Raw genomic sequence first — 19,543 nt, 5'->3', positions numbered from 1 at the left:
CTGGGAGCTCCAGGTGCTATGGTACCGTAGACAATCGCTGGCTTTTAGTGAAGCATTTAAGATTTCTGGGAATCAAATAAGCAAGCTTATTGCTGTGTAGCCACCATAGCTGCCAGGACCCAGCACAGGCCCACCAGACTAAGGACAAGGGGAAATACTTCAATTTCATAACTGCTCAAAAGATAATGCTAAGGCAGCCACTTCCCCCAGGCTTGTCTACAGCGGGCTGGGAAGAACAGAAAATTACCCGCAGCAGACGATGGAACCAGATGCTGGTGGTGGGATGTATTAAACTAGAGAGACTCGCTGACTGAGCCACAAGAGGAAGTGCTGCATAGGAAAGAGGAAGTGGATGGACCAGGAGAATAGGGGCTAGGGAGAGACGTCTCCATGGTTCTGAAGACAGGCCACGTGCTGCAGCAGGAGGACCCCAACCCAAAGCATGTGCTAGAGTGGTGAGGAAAGCGAGGCAGGGAAGGATGTGGAGTTATTTTTGTATAGATCTATTTCTTGTGCTATTAAAGGAAGAGCAGTGGGTAAGAATCCTCTGAGTAGCACATACCACACATCTACCCCATGCTTCTGAAGATGGAAACTGGGGGCATAGATCACCACCCGCTGGAGTTCTGGAACAGGGTGTGTTTAGAAGGCAGCTCAGGGGGCAGCTCAGATCTGGGGACTGTGGAGTGGGCTACATCGTCACAGTGCCCTAAAGCATCCCTCAAAGACTGCAGAGCCTTAAAACAGCTGAATCCCCTCACAGCTATCTGGTAAGCAGCCCAGATGGGATGCAAATGAAAGCCCAGGTCCCCCATACAGCCCAGCTCCACTCTGGGTTCCTTTCTCCCACTGCAGTTTGCCAGTAGCACATGGCAGGGGCTGGCACGCATGCTCAGCCAGGCCCTGCTCCACAGCTCACTGAAACCGATGGGAGTTTTTCCTGTGACGTTGGATGAAATGCAACGGTCAGTAAATGCAATGCAGCCCTGAATGGGGTGAGCGTGCCATCCTTAACCACACACACACCCTGCCATCGTCATAATCACTTTATTTCAGTACAAATCACAAATGAGGATCTGACACAAATCTCTGATGTGCAGTTGGAGCTGCACAGAGGCAGCGCAGGCTTGCAGTGAGGTAGGTGGGGGGCACAGCCCTCCTGGGTCATCTGCCCCCACTCCCCTCCTAGAGGATCGCAGCACTCTTGCGATAGGACAGCAGCTGGGAGCTATTTCCCATTCTAAACTCCTCCTTCTCCTGCCCCACTCACCCACTGTGGCCCCCAGGCATCACACTCCTCTTAGCCCAGCTCCCTGCAGAGAAAGGGTGGGCTCAAAGCTGGGATAGAGTTCTAGATAGCAGCAGCTTGGCCCTGCTGGTTCCCAGCCCAAGGCAGGGGTGACCACTGCCAGCAATGGCCACTTCCCAGGGAACGCCCATCTCAAACGAGACCGGGTTTGGCAGCAGCTCAGCTGTTAGACAGCTCAAGCATCCAGGCCATGCTGTGCCAGTCACGGGAGACCAGCAGTGTGTGTTTCACCCATCTGTGATGTGTCGCCTCTGGAATAGCGTTGATCTTCCTTCTCTGGGCTGTGCAGACCCCCGACTTCAATTCTGTTCCTCTGAAATGGAGTCACTTCAGGAAAGTGAGTGAGGTTTTAGCAACATCAACAGGTTTCTCCTACAGGCATTCTGCGCCCCCAAAAATGAAAAATTCTGTGCCAAAAAGTTAAAAGTTCTGCACACGGTATTTTAAAGTTCTGCAAAATTTGGCAAATTTGATTTGTCAAATAAATGTGGTGGCTCCGGCATGGCATTGGTGAGCACGGGCCACTGGCTGCATAGAGGTGGAAGATCACTGTGCAGCTCCCCCCAGGACACGGACTCAGTGGTGAGGCTGCACCCAACCCTGGCTTGCCTCAGAAACTCCAGGGACCTACCCTTCCGTGCCAGGTGTGGGCAGGCAGGATCCAAGTGTGGAAGGGCTTAGGTTGGGGGGGGGAGGTCTAGGTGTGGGTTGAGAGGGTTTTGTGTGGGGCACTCTGGGTGTGGGCAGCTCAGTGGAGATCTGGGTGCCAGGGGAGGGAGCGGGTCTGGATGCACAGGAGCTTGTTGGGGGGTTCTGGGTGCAACCGTAACAGGACTCTGTAGGGGGGGGTCCAGGTGAAAGTGATTGGGGCTCAGCGGGGTGGTGGTCTGGGTGTGGGGAGCTCAGTGGGGTGGTCCAGATGCTGGGGGAGTGGGGCTTAGTGGGGTGGAGATCCAGGTGCAGGTTGTGGGTCTCAGTAGGGTGGGGATCAGGGGCGGTTCAGGTACAGGGGGAGTGGGGCTTATCAGGGGGGTTCTGGGTGAGGCTCGGCCAGAGGGTCTGGGTATGAAGGGGTCTGGATGCATGGGGTTGAGCGGATGGGGGAGCAGCTCCCTGTACAGCGATCCTCCCCCTGCAGCTGAGGAGCGATAGGTTAAGGAAGTGTAGGGGGCGGGGGGACAGTTTGAAGTTTCCTACAGCTGGGGGAGGATCTGACACAGCGCCAGATGCTGTGCAGGGGAAGAGGAAGTCCCATCCTCCCCAGCCTAGCAGCTGAGCCCAGCGCAGGGTACGAGCCACCAGCCTGGTCTTTCCTAGTCCCACCCGCTGCCCCATAGTGATTTACCTCTCTGCCGGCTGCCCTGGGCACCCAAAACATACTGCTGGGGAGGGTCATTTGACTGCTCTTGTGGCTTCCCTGAAAGAAAGTCATTTTTCTGCGGGGAAGCAAAGAAATCTGTGGGAGACACAAATTCTGTGCATGCCCAGTGGTGCAGAATTCCCCCAGGAGTAATCCAATCAGTCTCTGGCTGAGGAACAGCACTATCCTCGTGCCTTGGCCAGTGCTCCATGTACAACACGAAGAATCTGCAATTAGCCATCCAGCTCCTTGGAGGGATTCATGAGTTTTTGCTCCTCTTGGCACCTCACAATCAAGGATCTCAGAACATTTTGGGAATTTAATGCTCTGCGTGTCTAGGCACTGCTGTGGCCTGCTCCCGAGGGCATTCAGGGGAGGATTGCTACAGACCATAACAAGACACTGGCTGTAAAAACACATGCTGTGGCAGGATGTTTGTTTTCCACCTCCTCCAAGACCAGCATTGCCAATGAACTTCCATGCCTATAGTGCCTTCAGTCCAAAGGGTACTAAAGCATTTTGCAACCCCATTGGGGGGCGGGGGGGGAAGGGATTAAAATTCTACACACAGGGACCATTTTAAATAATGCTGGAATGCAGCCCCTCTGGGGTGGAACGTGACATCTATATACCAGCATACAACAGTTTGGGATGGGAAGTGAAGACAAGGGACACTGGAAGGGCTATGGAGGTAGGCAGAATGATTAGCCAAATTGGCATTTGACCCGAAAAATGAGGCCTTGAAGAAACAGGAGGGTGGGATTAAGATAAAGCACTCTAAGATCCATGGGTCCATCTGAACAGCCTCTAACATGGATGTTCTTAGTCTCCCAGCTGTTAAGGACTTCACCCTACATGCAGGAGTTGGAAGACAATAGGCTGTGGAACCAATCGGTTAATTCCTGTTCCCAGGATGAGCACAGCCTAGAAAAGAGCTGGTGTCTTTTGGAGCTTGGAGAGGTTAGACACGGGACAGACGGATGTATCACAGGCTCTGATGGAGAGATAGCCTGTTTCTGCTACGGGACCAGGGAGCAAATGGCTGTGAGGGGTGAAGTGGGATATGGGGCCTTTCACCTCACATCAGTAGGCTGAATCTGGCCCATATTAGCAGTAGCTGGACACAGCAATTATCTGAGATCTGTATATGGTTTGTGGGATACACAGAAGCTGTCAATTCCTGGGGCGGATGAGCCAGCACCAGAGACCTTGAGAGATGTCCGGGACACCAGGCAGGTAGAAAGGGCACATAGATGTGTCTGAGTACAGGCTGCTGCCAGCCCTGTGCTGCAACCTCCATCACCGAGCAGGGGCAGCTAATGGTGTGATTGGGTCAACAGCTGGGACGGGGGGAGAGAGGGATTCAGGAGTCAAAACCAACAGGCAGCGTTGCCCAGTGAGTAGAGCAGGGGCCTGGATTCTATTCCCAGCTCAGACACCAACAGACGGCATGGCCCATGGCTAGTCATTTCTCTCAGTGCCTCAGTTTCCCCATCAGGATCCTGAACTAACAAGCTGGCGGTCAGGCTGCAGAGCTCCGAGATGCTCATGGGAGCGGACAGAGTGTTACGGATCTGGGGAGGAGAGGAGCTGGGACCCACCTGCTGGGTGGTTAGTTCCAAGCTCTCAGACAATGTTCCTCTCGAGGACCTGCTCCCCAGAGACGAACCTGTTGAAAGACAACTTCTCCAGGTGGATGGTGCTGAACTTGTTGTCCAGAATGAGCTCGGCCACAGCCTTGCCCGCCGCTGGCGACTGCTGCAACCCGTGCCCGCTGAACCCCGTGATGAAGAGCATGTTCTCCACCAGCGGGTGCGGGCCCAGCACGGCGTTCTGGTCAAATGTGTTGTAGTCGTAGTAGCCAGCCCAGGCACTCTTCACCTAACCAAAGAACACACATTCAGGGTCCTGCAGGCCAGTGGGGCTGACCTATCCATCAGGAAACCCCCCCCACCTGGCAATGACTCCCTGTGTCGACAGCCCCAGCAGGGAGGCCCAGGAATGAACAGACCACCCAAACTCACCTCTCACGCCTGAGGAGTGTCTCATGGGGAGGGCTGCGCGAGGGGGAAGCTTGCGTGAGGACAGAGGCCTCCCATCCCCAGGGATGTCACTTTAAAGCAGCTCCCCACTCCCATCACCTGGCCCATCATCCCCACCAGCCACCCGTCCTGATACCGCCGCAGGGATACGAGCTGCTGTAGCTCTGCCAGCTTGGGCGCTCCTGCACTGCCATGCTACCCCTCAGATCACATCAGCAAACCTTCCCCTGCCCCAGGGTTCTCCGAGCCAGGACAGGGAGAGAGAGGGAGAGACGTTCACGTCCCTATTCTCTTTTCTCAAGGTGAACAAGCACAGGGATGCGCAGGCCCGTTACCTTCAGGGACTCGAACACTGGCACCCGATGGGCCAGACAGGGCCAGATCTTCTCCTGGAAGAAATTGTGATCGACTTCCAGGTCTTGGATGTCTGGCTCTTCCTCCTGGGGGTGGGACCAGAGTGAGGCTTTGTACCCCAAACAGACAGCGACCCACAGCCCTGGTGCCAGAGCTCAGCTGGGAGCTACTGTTAGCAGCCTGAGCTGGGAGAGGCTGTTCGAGAGCAGGCATTCAGGGGACAGCTCAGACAGTAGCACTGTTCTGCATGGCAGCGTGATGGAGCCGGGCTTTGGTGCTGCAACAGCACAAGTGCTGGCTGTGGGTTCACAGAGCCCAGTCTAGGGGAGCAGGTCACCGTCCGGGGACGCTGGTGGGAGCAGGGCTGGTTCCATTCTGCTCCTGTGAAGCTCCAGGGCTGAGAGCTCCCAAGGAGCCGGGGCCGGGGGGAGGGAGTAATGGTACCCATGTGAGATTGGGATTCCGTAAAGATGGGGTGATGCATCTGCTCCCGACACTGGAGAGATGCTGCCAAGCCCCATGAAAAATTCCCCCACTCTAAAGAGACCAATTACATGTGCTCAAGGGCCATGTCTGACAGCGTAGGAGCACAGCAGTTCAGTCAGTGTGGGGGGAGACTCGGATCTGCCAAAAGCCGTTTCCATTACGCCGTCCCCCTCCCGAGTCCTACACTGCAGCCTTTCCCTCCTAGGACAGAGTGCTCCCTGCAGTTCATCAACACTACTCCAATCAGCCAGAGAGGGCGCTGGTGAGCAATAAAAACACTCCCCCCTCCGTTGGTTCCCATTTAACTGAACCCAGGTTGCCTGATGGTGTGAGTTGCCCGCTGCTGCGGGTGAGACGTGGGGGGTTGGGGGAGGGGCACAGTGCATCACGGCATGTCCTGACTGTGGGCGCAGTCTAAAGTGACCAAATCCAGTTCACCCCTTATCTATAGGGTCATCACTCCCCTTCTCCCCCCTCCCCGATTACGGGGCTATCGCTCTCCCGCTGAGCCTTCCCCACTTCCCCCTTCATGAGATGATTCGCTGGTTATGACTGCCTCGAGACCCCGACTGACTCACCTCTGCTGGGCTGAGACTTCCCAAGTAGTTGCCTCCAATGCCTTCCCGGCGGAAATAAGCCCCCGTGGTGTCAACCAGCATGGGACAGTCCAGGCCGGGCCCATCGGGACAGTGCCACACAAAGATATACCTGGGGGTAGTGGGGGCAGGATCAGTTGGCTAAGGGACTGAACGCCAACCTCCCCGCCCCTTCCCGGGGTTCAGCCAGAGCCCTGGGAGCTAGAGCAGACACAGGGAAGAAGTTTCTGGAGGGTGCGAGCAGTTTGGGGCAGGAGCTGCCTTTTTATCAACCTCCTGGACAGCACCGGGCACTATGCCAGCGCTTGCCCAAGCCAGGCAGTCAGAATCCAGCCTCCCAGTCCTTCCCAATTTCCAAGGCTCCTGCTCTTCCACCTTCCCAGAGCGACAGAACCGAGTGCAGGGTATTTCTCGCTGACCTACATTCCCTAGCACAGCGCATCGCCCTGCGGGAAGGCATCTCATTTCACAGGTTAACCTAGTCACTGTAGTGCTGAAGCTTCACTTGGCCCAACCAGCTACGCTCTTCCCCAGCCCACGCCCTTCCAGGAGACATGGAAGCCCCCGGAAAAGGAATCAAACCTGAATGTGCAAATCAATGCCCATGCCTCACAGAGCCCGACCTCCCAGGGCTTCAGCCTGAAGAGCCCCCCCAGATCCTGTGTCACCTCTCCCGCTCTGTGGTAGTTCTACCATTGGCCCACGCCATGTTATTTAACCCGCACCTTTTCCTGGGCTCCACTGGTAGCTTGATCCCTTCTTGGGTGTTGGGTGGTCCGATCCCAATGCCGGCCATCTCGGCCAGCTTCTGTGACCAGGGCCCAGCTGCATTGACCACCAGGGAGCACTCCACTGGCTGGTACTCCAAACTGTTGGGCATTTGGACCTGGAAGGCACAAGAGGGAGAGCAGTGAGCTTAATAGACCCCAAAGAGCCCTGGGTGCCAGATGCCCCATGAAGGCTTTCCAGGTAGCCTGCAGGCAGAGCAACAGGGCTACACTAGAGAGGGTGTCATGGAATAAAGAGGGGGACTGCCCCCCTGAATTACCTGCACTGGAAACAGATGTTGGGGAGCCACCGCTTCATGGGGCAGGGCAAGAGAAAGGGGAGGGCAGGAGTGGCTGTGCATAGGGTGCTAGAGAGCAGGAAGCGGTGAGGAGAGAAAGATTGTCTTGTGGTTATAGCATGAGGCTGAGCAGCAAGAGAACCCAGTTCTCTTCCTGGCTCCGCCACTGATTCAGAATGTGGTCTTGGGTGAGTCCCATCATCACTCCGTGCCTCACTTTCCCCATCTGTTAAAGTGAGATAATATTAGTGATTTATCTCATGGCGGGGGGGGGGGAGAGTGGAGAGAAAATGAAGCAAAGAGGGAGCATCACACAATGAGTCCATGGCAGAGGTGGGAGTAGAACCTGGAGTCTCACCTCCTGTGGAGACCCACTGCCTAGGTTCTTGGACTAGGAGGTATCGCTGTGTTGATTCCCTGGCTCCCACAGACACATGGCCCCACACAAAGGAGAAGAAAGCTTTTCAGTTATGGGGTGCGTTCGGATTTCAAGCCCAGAAGGACCAGCTATTATCCAGTCTGACCTCCAGTGTAGCACAGGCCAGGAGATTCCACCCAGTGACTTCTGTACCGGGCCCCAAGTGACTTGCAGCTGAGCTACAGTGGAGCTTTTTGGAAGACAGCCAGTCTCAATCTGAAAAACTCCAAGTAATGGTGAACCCACCACGTCCCTCAAGGAGCTGTTCTAATGGCCAATTACCCTCACTGTTAAAATATCCCCTGGTCAGGGTTACCTGTATGACCCCAACTCAGCCCCCTAGTGCGTATGTCTTAGGAGATCATTACATGAACTGATATTTTTCTTCCACACAGGTGATCAGCAGAGTCAAGCCCAGGACCCAACACAGATCTCTCCTGTCTGAGCTACGACACTACCAGTGGGACCAGACCGCTGGGGGATTACTTACGCGGACATAATTAATGCGGGAGAAGGTCAGCTCCCCCTTAGGCGTCATTATTTCTCGGGAAGAGGTGGTAAAGGCTGGGAAAGAGAAACAGAAGAAACATGCAGCGAACAGCAATTTGCTCACTCCCTTCAAATACCTCTGAGGATCTGGGCCTCTCTGCAGCAGGCACAACTGGGTAGTCTGCAGAGCTTGTAAGTAATACACAAAGACTAGCTCTCCGCAGTGCAGAATTACCCATCACTGCTAGAGAATAGCCTACAGTCCCTTCGCTAGCACACAATTCCAATAAGCCATTCAAACTAAAATCTCTGACAGCTGTTCATTTGTTTTCAGTACATTTAATGATCCCTGCTCTGTCATGGTGTTCGCTCACTGATCCGTAACGTACAGTGATCGGTAACGGGCAGGCACACAGCTCACGAGTGAGTCACAGGAAAAAGGGGAGGGGGGAATCACTAGTCAGATTATTGAGAAATTTAACTTGTGCTAAACCCCCCAAGACCAAGGATACATCAGAGATATTGTATGCTAGATGCTGTGTGCAGTAAATATACTTAGCTCTCATACAGTGCTGGTCAGCCATAGATCTCAAAACGCTTTACAGAGATAGGTAACGGTCCTTAGCTTCATGTTACAGATGGAGAAATAAAGACACAGAGATTAAGTGACTTGCCCAAAGTCACTTACTGATATTGTGGCAGAGCTAGGAATAGACCTTATGTCCCCTGACTCCCAGCTCTGTCCTTATTCCGTTAATCCCCATCTGCTCATTTACCCATTCCACAGTACTTCAAATAGACAGCCATGGAATTTAACCTCGAATTGCAGACATCGGACATGGATTGTCCTGTGTGGTACCATTTAGGTGAGTCTCTGAGAACAGGCCTGCATTGTTCCTTACAGGAGATACTCTCCAATGCTTCATCTACTACCATTTGAAAAGAGCAGACGAGGAAAGTGACTAGAAAGTTTGGCAGGTTTGTCTGTTTATTTTTTAATTAAATGTTTGGCAGGGAAAAAGCTTTGGTTCCAAGCCCTGAGCTCAGAGCTCTGTTTCTCCTGCTACAGCTGATGGAATCCCTGGTCTCCAAAGCAGGGCACAGAGTTACATTCCACGCACTGCTTTAGAGTCTGTGACCGCCCCACTAAGCGGTGGCAGGGGAAACAGAATCCTGGACTCCAATCCGGGCCAACAAATGATATTAATTTTCAATTGTTTCTAAAAGACATTTCCAGGACCGACACCTACACGTTTATGTTTCCGATTCACAAGGTCTTAAGTGGTTTCGGCAGCTCTTTATTTCATTTTATCAGCTGTATTCATTTTCCCATCTTACTTTAAAGATAGCAGCACAACAACAGCTGAGCAACCCCTAAGTCCCTGCTCGATCAGTACCAAATCCCTAATGCTACTACTTGCAATCCTCCATGCTCCTTTGAGGGCTCCCTTCCAAGTAATACCCAGATCCAATGCTGCTTAGCTTAGAGGATCTCAGCACATGGTACTGCGACAACCCTACAGGGGGAGTTAATACTACTTCAGCCTCAAACAGTGAGAGGGGCTCACTTACAAATCACTTCTCCGAAGCATTGACTGACGCCCATGGACATTGCTTTTCTCCTGAAGGCATTGAGGAGGGACCAAGGATCAAACCAACCCTCATTTTCTAGGCCTAAAGAAAGAAGAAACAGACACATGGAAGAGCAGGCATGAACGAAGCAACGATTCAACCTCCCTAAATGTAGGATGCCTGCAAAGTACAGCCCCAATCCTACTGATACTTGTGCTCCCGCTTAACGCTATGCATGAAAGGTTCCACTGACATCAACAGAATTAGTCACAAACACAAAGGTAAGTGTGTGCATAAATACCTGTGCGTTTAGCAGATGCACTATGCAGACAGGTATGTATTATCCCTATTTTATAGAGGAGGTGAGGTAGCTAGGCCAACTAGGGTTTGTTGCTGCTGAAGGTATCAATTTTTTTCTTTAATATACAGGTATCATTCAGCAACAGACAAGTATTTAATGTACAGTTACATAAAAGTTACACCAGTTCCCAGCAACGAGCACTTTAACGAAGGGTGAATTCCAACTTCCATTCTACCTCCATTTTTGTTTTTCAGTCTTGTCAAACAAATTCTCATTGGTCTGAATGGTTCCATTTTTGATCTCATCCAAAAGATGAATTTGTTTGGAGTGTTTGAATGAGATCAGTCCTGTTATTTCCAAGTCAAGCAACCAGGAAGATAAAACACCTTCCCCACACATTCCAACTGAGGATTTTATGCTCAGATAACTCAAGTGGGTGAAGTTAGAAATTTTAAACTTGGCTTGATTTATAGACCTCAATGGGGAAGGGAAAACAATTCAAATTTGAAGGAAGTCAGTATGATAATTTTAGAGACGTGAACGTGTAACGTCAGCATCTCTACGCAAATGCATTTGAATTCTATTTCCCCTCCCCAGTCTGATGTGGTGATGACTTCAGTTAAGTGTGTTCTCCGCAGATAGGTCAGAAAAAGTATTGCGGAGTTTCCCCCCTCTATTTCCCTGAGGAAAAAACAAGGAAATTAAATACAAAAACCTAATATTAACGTACAATTGAGAAATCAAGCACCCAAAAGTTACATTTACATGGCCATATTGTGCATACATTCTTAATGGTATTCCCGTCTGCCTTGTTAAATGAAAGCCCTGTTGCACTGTTGGTTTTATTATTAGAGGTGTGCCATGAAACAGACAAGACATGTAACAAGCTGGGTTAAATATTTATCAGAAACCTTAATTTTTGGCACTTTCTTACTTTGGACTTTGATTTTTCAGCCCTAACATGGCATTTAAGTGTGGTTTTGCACTTAATATCTAAAAGCAGGATTGGCCTTTGTAATGAAAGCTGGTCTTTTCAGTGCCTTCTGTAGTTTCAGAGACATCCATTACATTTTCTTTTTCATTTTACTTCTCTAATATTTAGAGAGACTGAAGTGCAAAGGGAGTTACATTTCCCCATGGGGTGGGCAGGGGTCTAACATTTAGATACCATAGGATGCCACAGCCACACCATCGGTATTTATCCAGGGATACTTCTTCTTCAGTTGTGCTGGTGACAGAAGGGAGACCTCAGCTCCTTCGTTCCTGAAAAGCCATTAAATATACATCAGAACATGCTGGTTTTAGTCCTGATACACCTATTGTTAGGAAACACGTGGGAGAAGATCTGGAGAGAATGGAGCATAACCACTAGGAAAAAAAAAAAAAGAGAAACCCAGGATGTTTTCTGTGACTTGAAAGTTTCCTCAGCCTGCCCCACCTAGCAGTTCTGCTTCTCGCTCTCCAGATCTCCTCTTCATATTAATGGTACAAGGCTCCTCATCCCTAAAGCCCTTCGTGTGCTAGGTCTCGGCTGGCTCAAGCCCATCTCTCTTCCTGCTCCTCTTCAGCTGGAGACCCCAGCCCCTGTGACCTTCACACTGGGGCATTCTCAGTAGAAGGCCCCTGGCTACAGAAATCGCTATCCATAGACTCAGTCTTTAAGGACAGAAGGGACCATCGTGATCATCTAGTCTGACCTCCTACACATTGCAGGCCACAGAACCTCATCCACCCACTCCTGTAATAGACCCCTCACCTCTGGCTGAGTTACTGAAGTCCTCAAATAATGGCTTAAAGACTCCCAATTACAGAGAATCCACCATTTACACTAGTTTAAACCAGCAAATGACCAGTGCCCCATGCTGCAAAGGAAGGAGAAAAACTCCCAGGGTCTCTGTCAATTTGACTCAGGGGAAAATTCCTTCCTGACCCCAAATATAGTGATCAGTCAGACCCTGAGCATGTGGGCAACACTCACCCACCAGACACCTGGGAAAGAATTTGCTGCAGTGACTTAGAGGCCCCCTCTTCCCACAATCTAGTGTCCCATCACCAGCCATTGGAGATATTTGCCGCTAGCAGTCGCAGATCGGCTACATGCCACTGTAGGCAGTCTCATCGTACCACCCCCTCCATAAACGTATCAGGCTCAGTCTTGAAACAAGTTAGGTTTTCTGCCCTCACTGCTCCCCGTGTTACCACTGGAAATGGTCAAATCCAGCTACCTTCAAAGGGCCAGGCAAGACCCACCTGTTCACACAGGACTTGTGACCATCTCGGTTCATTGCCAGGGAGCGTATGCCAGTGGCACCTTGTGCGACCCAGGGCTGCTCAGTGCCAAGGGTCCAGCACCTCTAGTCAAATCTCACTCTGCGAGAGGGCTGGTGGGGAGAGGGGGCAGGAGGGGAGCTCAGGCGGAACAAGGGGCTAATGCACAAGCCCCTCCCATCTAAAGATCTGGGCTCTAGCGGCTTTGGTCACATGGGAAAAGGAATAATTTAGTGGCCTCTCATCCTGGCCTTTACGGAAGCACCACGGGTTTTCCACCATCTCAGGAAAGGCTCAAGAATGAGGTTAGCAGGGAGGGGTGGGCAGGCCAGGGTTCGGGTGCAGTAGCAAAGCTGGGTGAGGGGGGGCAGAGGTCTCACAGAACATGGGAAAACCCCAAACTAGAACAGCAAGGGACAGAGTGATGGCAGCTGCCCCTGCATGCAGATGCTGGAGGCTTCACCTCTGCAGAGCTGAAGGGAGTTCAATACCTCTGAACTGGTGTGGCAAAGGCAGTAGCCCTAGCCGTCCTCTGCCCCAGGAGCCCAAGCCTGGCTCTGCTGCAAGGGTAACTGCGTGGGCCGTTTGCTACTAGGTCAGCCGCTACATCCACGGCCTCGCTTCCCAGCTCCCACTGTTTCACCCGCCGAGGTGCTGTACCTCTGAATGCGCACGTTCTCCTCCAAGTCCGCAGCTCCGTCTTCCGAGGCCAGGAAGAGGTACCCCGAGTGGTTAAACTGAATATCTATGGGCGGCTCGTTCACAACCCCCAAATGCTCCTGGGGACAGAGAGCACCTGTCAACACTCCGGTCACTGATCTGATTCAGGCAGATGCAGAGGGAGAAAGACCTGGGACCCCATTCAAGAGACCATCACTGCATTATCTCCCCATAAAATGGAGGAGCTGCTCTGGTTTGGCAACCCCCTCAGAGTGACCTGTCCTCCTCTGCTAGAGACCTCCCTTGGAGCCCCTCAGTGCGGCTTTTCGCTCTGCCAGAGGGGTCGCTGACAAGCTGCATAGGCTCCCTCAGTCTCCCTAGCGACTGACAGCATCACCCACACACATTTCCCAGAACTTGTCAGCTTGGGAGCGAAGATGAGACTTGAACCCAAGTCCTTTGCGTGGCCATGCAGAGTGTGGCCTTGGTACTGTTTGTTCAGTGCTTCAGCATGCAAAGAACAACAGAAAGCCAGAGGTATTACTAAGCATAGGCCACTGACTGATCATTCTCTTCCAGCAGAGACACAGGGTCAAACAGCAATCTGAGAGACTGGTGTAAATCCAGAGCAACTCCAGATTACACCAGCAAGCAGCAGACTCAGGTCCACAAGCAGGTCCAATCAATGCAGCGATGAATACATTGTCACACACACAGCTAATTAAGTGAACCATACTACGCTCCACCTACAGCCATGGCGACAAGGGGGTTCAGCATGCCTGTAGCTCCCTAAGCCTCCTGACTCCAAACTCTCTCTAGCACGGAGCTTGCAGGCGTTGAGGCCTCTGGAGAGTCAAGGCCCTAGCGCCTCCCTTCCATCCTTGGCCAGTGTGACGTACGTTGATGGTGCGCAGGAAGAAGGCTGAGTAGATGGACATCTGGATGTTTTCTGGCAAGGAGAACTGCTGCCGAATCCCTCCTGCAGAGAGCACCGTGGAGGCTTGCGAGTACTGTAGGGAAGCCAAAGGGGCAGGGGAAGGATGGTCAGGATGGCAGAGTTACCAGAACAGAAATGAGGCAGCAAGTTTACAGTTCTTCCCTTTCACAAGCTCTAGTGAAAGGCCCAGGCCTGACAGCCCTGGAGACTGAACTCACCTATTCACGGGGAGCAGAGCCAGGAAAAGTAGCAGTGGTGCAAGAATCCCCTGATGTTGCCCTACCAAGGAACCCTGGGAACTCCCTCTAGTGGGCAGAGGGGAGATCGGTTTCCATGGACCGTTCACTCCTGTGTTGATCTCCTAAGACTATCAAGAGGGTCACGTGGGCACTTGCCCTATGGGAACCGGAGAGGCCACCAAACAGCTTGCAGAATGCAACAACTTTTGGTCCCTTCCATCCTGGGCTGGAGTCCAACCACTGACCTTGAGTCCGCATCTCGCATTAGCAAGCCCTGTTCCCACATGCTGTCCCTAGCGGGGGGTTAGCCTACAGGCTAGGGAGACCCTAAAAGAGCAGGAATGCAGTTACCCCGTCATGGGTGGCCAAAGCCCGCAGCAGTCCCATCCCAACCCATCAATGGGTAAAGAAATACGATGGGGAGGAACAAGGACGAACTCACAGATGCAAAGACAAATCAGAAGATAACAGGACTGAAAAGGACCTCCTGGGTCATCACAGGCAGCCCCATACAATCTCATTCTTAAATTTATCAAGCTCCAATGCAGAGAGAGCAGAGACCAACTGACCCACTGGTGTGTCCTGGCTCTGCCTAAGCAACGTCTTGAACATACAGGTGCTGATCTATTTTAACACCATGGAACATGATCAAAATAAACGGGCTGGAACACTGTAACCCCCCTGCATGCTGGTCTTAGAGTCACTACTGGATCACCCAGCCCAACCCTGCTCTCGGCAGGGTCAGCCACTACGTCCTTCCCCACCGACCCCTTCCCTAATCAGTCTTTGCAGCCTCCAGCCCTCGCAGGGGGGGTCCACTCCACTGTCCTGGCTGCTAAGAACCGCTCTCTCCCCACAACGCTCAGCCTAAGTTTTTCCTTCCTTCACCTTGGGCCATTGCTCCTTGACTCCCCGCATTAGTACCGCTACTCTGCTGCTCTGATTCTCCTCCCTCACTGAGCTGGCTTGTACTTATTGGGTTCAGGGAAGTGGGCGGGCTCCACTGCGAAAGGATCCCCCCCAGCCTAAGGGGAGGACCCACAGGGCCTAAAACCCAAATGATTACGGGGGACAAGTAATGTAAAAACAGGGACAGGAGTGCAGTTAAAGGGTCAAAAGAAGGGAACCTGACGGGGACACCGAGCAGAGAACCCCGGACAGCGCCCACTGCTCCTCAAAGGCGTCAAGGGAGCCAGTGGACGCCGCCCAGAGGAACTCTGCCCGGATACGTGAACGGACGGAGGATCGGAAACAGGCCCCACAGTCATAGGAACCTCCATCAGCCAACCTCCTCTCCCTGGTTTTATAGATGGCCTGTTTAGCCAGGGCCAAGAGGAAGTTGACCAGGAGATCCCGCGACTTCATGGGGCTACGGATAGGGAGTGCCTGAGCTGGCTTGTACATATTGGGTTCCGGGAAGTGGGAGGGCTCCACTGCTAAAGGATCCCCCCCCAGCCTAAGGGGAGGATCCACAGGGCCTGGAACTCAAATAATTACAGGGGACAACTAATGTAAAAACAGGGACAGGAGTGTGGTCAAAGGGTCAAAAGAAGAGAACCAGACGGGGACACCGAGCAGAGAACCCCGGACAGCGCCCACTGCTCCTCAAAGGCGTCAAGGGAGCCAGTGGACGCCGCCCAGAGGAACTCTGCCCGGATACGTGAACGGACAGAGGATCGGAAACAGGCCCCACAGTCACAGGAACCTCCATCAGCCAACCTCCTCTCCCTGGTTTTATAGATGGCCTGTTTAGCCAGGGCCAAGAGGAAGTTGACCAGGAGATCCCGCGACTTCATGGGGCTACGGATAGGGAGTGCCTGAGCTGGCTTGTAGCAGGGTGGTTACCCGCTCCTGCCCTGAGGGGTTTGGAACAGCCCTGGGAGAAGGCTAGGGCAGGGAAGGCTGAGGTGATTCGGGGAAAGTGGCTGCAGCTGGGGCCACGCCCCAAACAGACTCAGCTGGCCCTATAAAGGCAGGGAGCCAGGAGCTCACACACAGAGTTGCTCTCTGCACCCAGAAAGAGAAGGGCCTGGCTGCAGGGAGCTAGACACAGGGTACCTGAGTGGAGCAGGGCTGGGGAAAGGCTAAGGAGCTCCAGCCTGGAAAGCCCCAGGAGAAGGCCAAGGGGTACTGGGGGTTGCAGAGGGCAGCCCAGGACAAGGCCAAGGCAGCAAGTCCAAACCCAACCTTGCCGATGATGAGTGGCCTATACTGCAGTCTGCCCCAGGGAGTGGGGGCTAGTTGGAGACTGGCAGTGGCCTTATCCTGAGGCGAGGTGGGGTTAGTGGGCGAGGGTTCCCGTGGGAGGGGAGACACCGCCTGTGGGGGTACTGCCAGGGGGCAGCACCCAGAGCAAGGGGCACTGGGGTCCAGGGAGGGACACGGGGGCCAGTACGAATGACAAGGCGGATCACCGGCCTGCAGAAGGCGCTCTGGGCTGGACTGAGCTGATTCCCCGGAGAACCAGCAGGAGGTGCCACAGGGGCGAGTCTGACCCCTTACATGGCTCTTTTCTGGACTAGTCCCAGTCAGCTCCTCGGGTCCAATTGGCCTCACTTTTTTATGGATGCAAATCTTCCTTGTGGGGGAGGGAGATCTGGTGCAAGGAGAGGGACAGGGCAGGTTGGGTCTGCAGCGCAGCCACAGAACTTGGAATTCAGCTCACTTTCTAAACTCTTGCCTAAACGAGACTCTGGGATGCTGCATATTTTAGTAGCAGCCTCCTCAGAGGTAACTTACCGTAGGGTCCTTCTCAATCACCACCACTCGGAGTGCATCTCTCTGGGGCTTTAGCGCCTTCAGCCAGTAGGCGACGGACCAGCCCATCACCCCTCCCCCCACGATGACCACATCTGCGCGCTCAGGAGGGAGACCCTTTGTGGTACCAAAGGGGTCCCAATCACTGCCCGGGAGGCTCGCTCTTAACTTCTTCCGGAACTTCACTACTTCCTTCTCCAGGTCTGTAAGGAGAGACAGGATCGTTAGCTGGCTCGCCCTGTTCCAGCATGAGAAATCCAGACAGCAGGAACAATCACCAGGCCAAACAGGGCTATGCAAGTGGCATGCAGGAAGAGCGGGGCGGTGCTAGGCGGAGGGGTACTGCGTTTGCTGGGTGAGTTCAGCCAAGGCTCAAGACACACTTCCCTCCTCTATTTTTCATTAACCCGGTAGTAAGGTCATGAGATACACTAGGCCCAGGCTCTAGGGAGATGCAGATAATGGTACATCTCCCTTCTCCACTGATACAGCCTCTGCCATCCCCAAGACGTCCCGACACCTGGGGGAGTTCTGCAGGTGGACGAAGCGCATATGGCTCTGGTTCAACCCACGAAAGTCACAGATGATCTTTCTAGGAAGGGGAAAGACTGAAGTGCTCTAACTCACCTACAACTGAGCCACCAGACCAAGCAGGGGGTGCAAAAAAACCCTCAAGGTGCCGCCCATGAAAACAAGAGAATAAATTCCAGTCTCTCCAGAGACCAGTCACTTGTGCATCGTTCCAGGGTGCACTCTATAGATTCCCCTTCTTGGCATGCAGGTTAGCGATCTAGATCCGCACATGGTCGTTCAATCCAGTTCCAATGCCAACCCAGTGTTTAACGGAAACCCAGAGACCGAGATGTCACTCTTTTCTTATCTCATGTGGCATCACGCCCAAAGCTGATACCACAGGTAGCAGTAGCCACTGGAGTCACTGATTCCTGCGATGTGACAGACTTTTTAACCTTTTGTAACCCTGATCAATGTCATGTAAGTGAGCCCAGGAAATAGAGTTCAGTGTCTTTCCACCACCCCTGTGCATCACATATTCATTGCCACATAAAACATGGATCAAAGTTCACTACCACCACTGGACTTGCACTAGATTGGAATCTGACCCCTGGGATTTATCTTTAAGAGCTGGATGAATCCCATTTCACAACCTAACTGTCTTTATAAACAGGTACAATAATAATACCTAACTTTATATAGTGCCTTGAGGCACGCTGGTTAAAGTTGCTAGCCCCGTGCAGCATGCCTCTGGGTACAGCCCGCTGGTGCCCTCTCTCCATCCTTGAGAGGGCAAAAACAGTAAGGGCTCTGAGCAGGTGAGTTCACACCTCAGCCCCAGGCCATACCCAGCCCCTGCCGGGGGTCAGTCCCGGACCAGGGAGCTGGGACCGTCCTGCGGCAGCCGGGCAGCGGAATGTAACATCGCACTCCAATGCCAGGGGGAGCCCGGACCCCCGGGCTCCAGCCGAGGCCAGACCCCACTAGCCACCCAAGCAAACCCCCTACCTCCTTCCCGGGCCCCAAGCTGAGCTCGGATCCCCCCCGTCCTTCCCGGGCCCCAAGCTGAGCTCGGATCCCCCCCGTCCTTCCCAGGCCTCAAGCCGAGCTCGGATCCCCCCTCCCCAAGCAAAGCCCCCCAACTCCTTCCCAGACCCCAAGCTGAGCTCGGACGCCCCCTCCCCGCCTCACCGCTGAAGAGGTCCCGGCGCTGGGGGTGGCCGGTGCGGAGCTGTCGGGACGGCGGCGCGGAGCCCCCGGCGGGGTCCGGCAAGGGGCGGGGTCGCAGGAGCCCCAAGCCCCGGCACAAGCGGCCAGCCCGGACCATGTCGGCTAGACAGAGCAGCCCCCCACGCGGCCCGGAGCCAGCCGCGGACAAGCCCCACCCCCAACTACCGCCCCCCTGCTAACCAATGGCCTCCGACCACAGTACTCCACCCCCGGGCAAGCCTCCAACCCGCGTCCTCCATGTCGGCCTTTCCCCCATTGGCCCACGGGTAGGGACTGACTAGGGAGTCTTACCATAAGGGACCAATCAGTGCCGCTACTACTGGCTCCGCCTCCAGACAGCGCGCGCGGATAGGGCACTCTGAGCCTCCAGGCCGCCCTGTATGCGTAGAACGGACCAATCGCGGTCTCGCGCTTCGGTTCTCCCCTAATGCAGGAATAGGACCGTACTAGATCCCGCCCCCCGCACGAAACGGACCAATCAAATTATCCTTCCGGCCCCGCCCCCTGCATTGTGCCCCAGCCGTGGCGTGGTGTTTCCGGCGGAAGTGACGCAGGGAGTTAGTCTGACGTGTGGCGAGGTGGTCGGGCCGGTTACCCGGCGCTTCGGACCCTCCTGCCCCCGTTCCCCCGGGCACGGCCCGGAGCCCGCCCCGCCATGCTCGACTTCTTCACCATCTTCAGCAAGGGCGGCCTCGTGCTGTGGTGCTTCCAGGGCGTGCGCGGCCCCGTGGCAGCCTGCACCGCGCCCGTCAACGCGCTCATCCGCTCCGTGCTGCTCCAGGTGAGCCGGGCCCGGCCTGCGGCCCCGGCAGAGTCCCCCGCCCGCGCCGCGCCCCAGCCGGAACCCTCCCCCCATGCTCAGCCCTCGGGGGGGACTCCCCCCGGAACCCTGCCCCCCCCGCCCTCGGTAGAGATAGACCCCCCCCTCGGAACCCTGCCCCCCCCG

General features: G+C 54.1%; 2 protein-coding genes across 3 annotated transcripts in view; one reads left to right on the top strand and one right to left on the bottom strand.

Annotated features, from left to right (window-relative positions):
- Nucleotides 1-1,037: 1,037 nt before the first annotated feature.
- Nucleotides 1,038-18,744, bottom strand: FOXRED1 (FAD dependent oxidoreductase domain containing 1). Of its 2 annotated transcripts, XM_034754877.1 has the most exons (12): nucleotides 18,559-18,744; nucleotides 16,837-17,057; nucleotides 13,821-13,931; nucleotides 12,922-13,040; nucleotides 11,162-11,256; nucleotides 9,693-9,794; nucleotides 8,122-8,195; nucleotides 6,873-7,033; nucleotides 6,130-6,259; nucleotides 5,047-5,151; nucleotides 4,271-4,550; nucleotides 1,038-1,692 (listed from the first exon to the last, which is right to left on the bottom strand). In XM_034754877.1, exons 1-11 carry the CDS (start codon nucleotides 18,692-18,694, stop codon nucleotides 4,296-4,298), a joined length of 1,509 nt encoding a protein of 502 aa, XP_034610768.1. In that variant the 5' UTR covers nucleotides 18,695-18,744; the 3' UTR covers nucleotides 1,038-1,692; nucleotides 4,271-4,295. The 2 variants fall into 2 exon arrangements, with proteins under 2 accessions (XP_034610768.1, XP_034610767.1); XM_034754876.1 differs by having other exon boundaries at nucleotides 1,038-4,550; nucleotides 18,559-18,743.
- Nucleotides 18,745-19,132: 388 nt separating this feature from the next.
- Nucleotides 19,133-19,543, top strand: part of SRPRA (SRP receptor subunit alpha) — a 28,160-nt gene continuing 27,749 nt past the window's right edge. Inside the window, exon 1 of the mRNA XM_034754377.1 lies at nucleotides 19,133-19,378. Coding sequence (XP_034610268.1) covers nucleotides 19,253-19,378 — 126 coding nt within the window. The 5' untranslated portion in view covers nucleotides 19,133-19,252. The remainder of the gene's footprint in view (nucleotides 19,379-19,543) is intronic.

Source organism: Trachemys scripta, chromosome 21 (genome assembly GCF_013100865.1).
Source record: "Trachemys scripta elegans isolate TJP31775 chromosome 21, CAS_Tse_1.0, whole genome shotgun sequence".
NCBI lineage: Eukaryota > Metazoa > Chordata > Testudines > Emydidae > Trachemys > Trachemys scripta.
The sequence above is the reverse complement of the archived record's forward strand: the minus strand, read 5'-3'. Positions and strand labels throughout refer to the sequence as shown.

What these genes read in the sequence shown, in the direction of transcription:
- FOXRED1 (XM_034754877.1), bottom strand. Translation starts at nt 18,694, where the DNA reads ATGGTCCGGGCTGGCCGCTTGTGCCGGGGCTTGGGGCTCCTGCGACCC. An exon ending in GAGAACGTGCGCATTCAGAG is followed by an intron (nt 11,257 to 12,921) that starts GTACAGCACCTC and finishes ATGGCTTTTCAG; the next exon opens with GAACGAAGGAGCTGAGGTCT. An exon ending in CAGTGTTCGAGTCCCTGAAG is followed by an intron (nt 4,551 to 5,046) that starts GTAACGGGCCTG and finishes TTCTTTGGTTAG; the next exon opens with GTGAAGAGTGCCTGGGCTGG.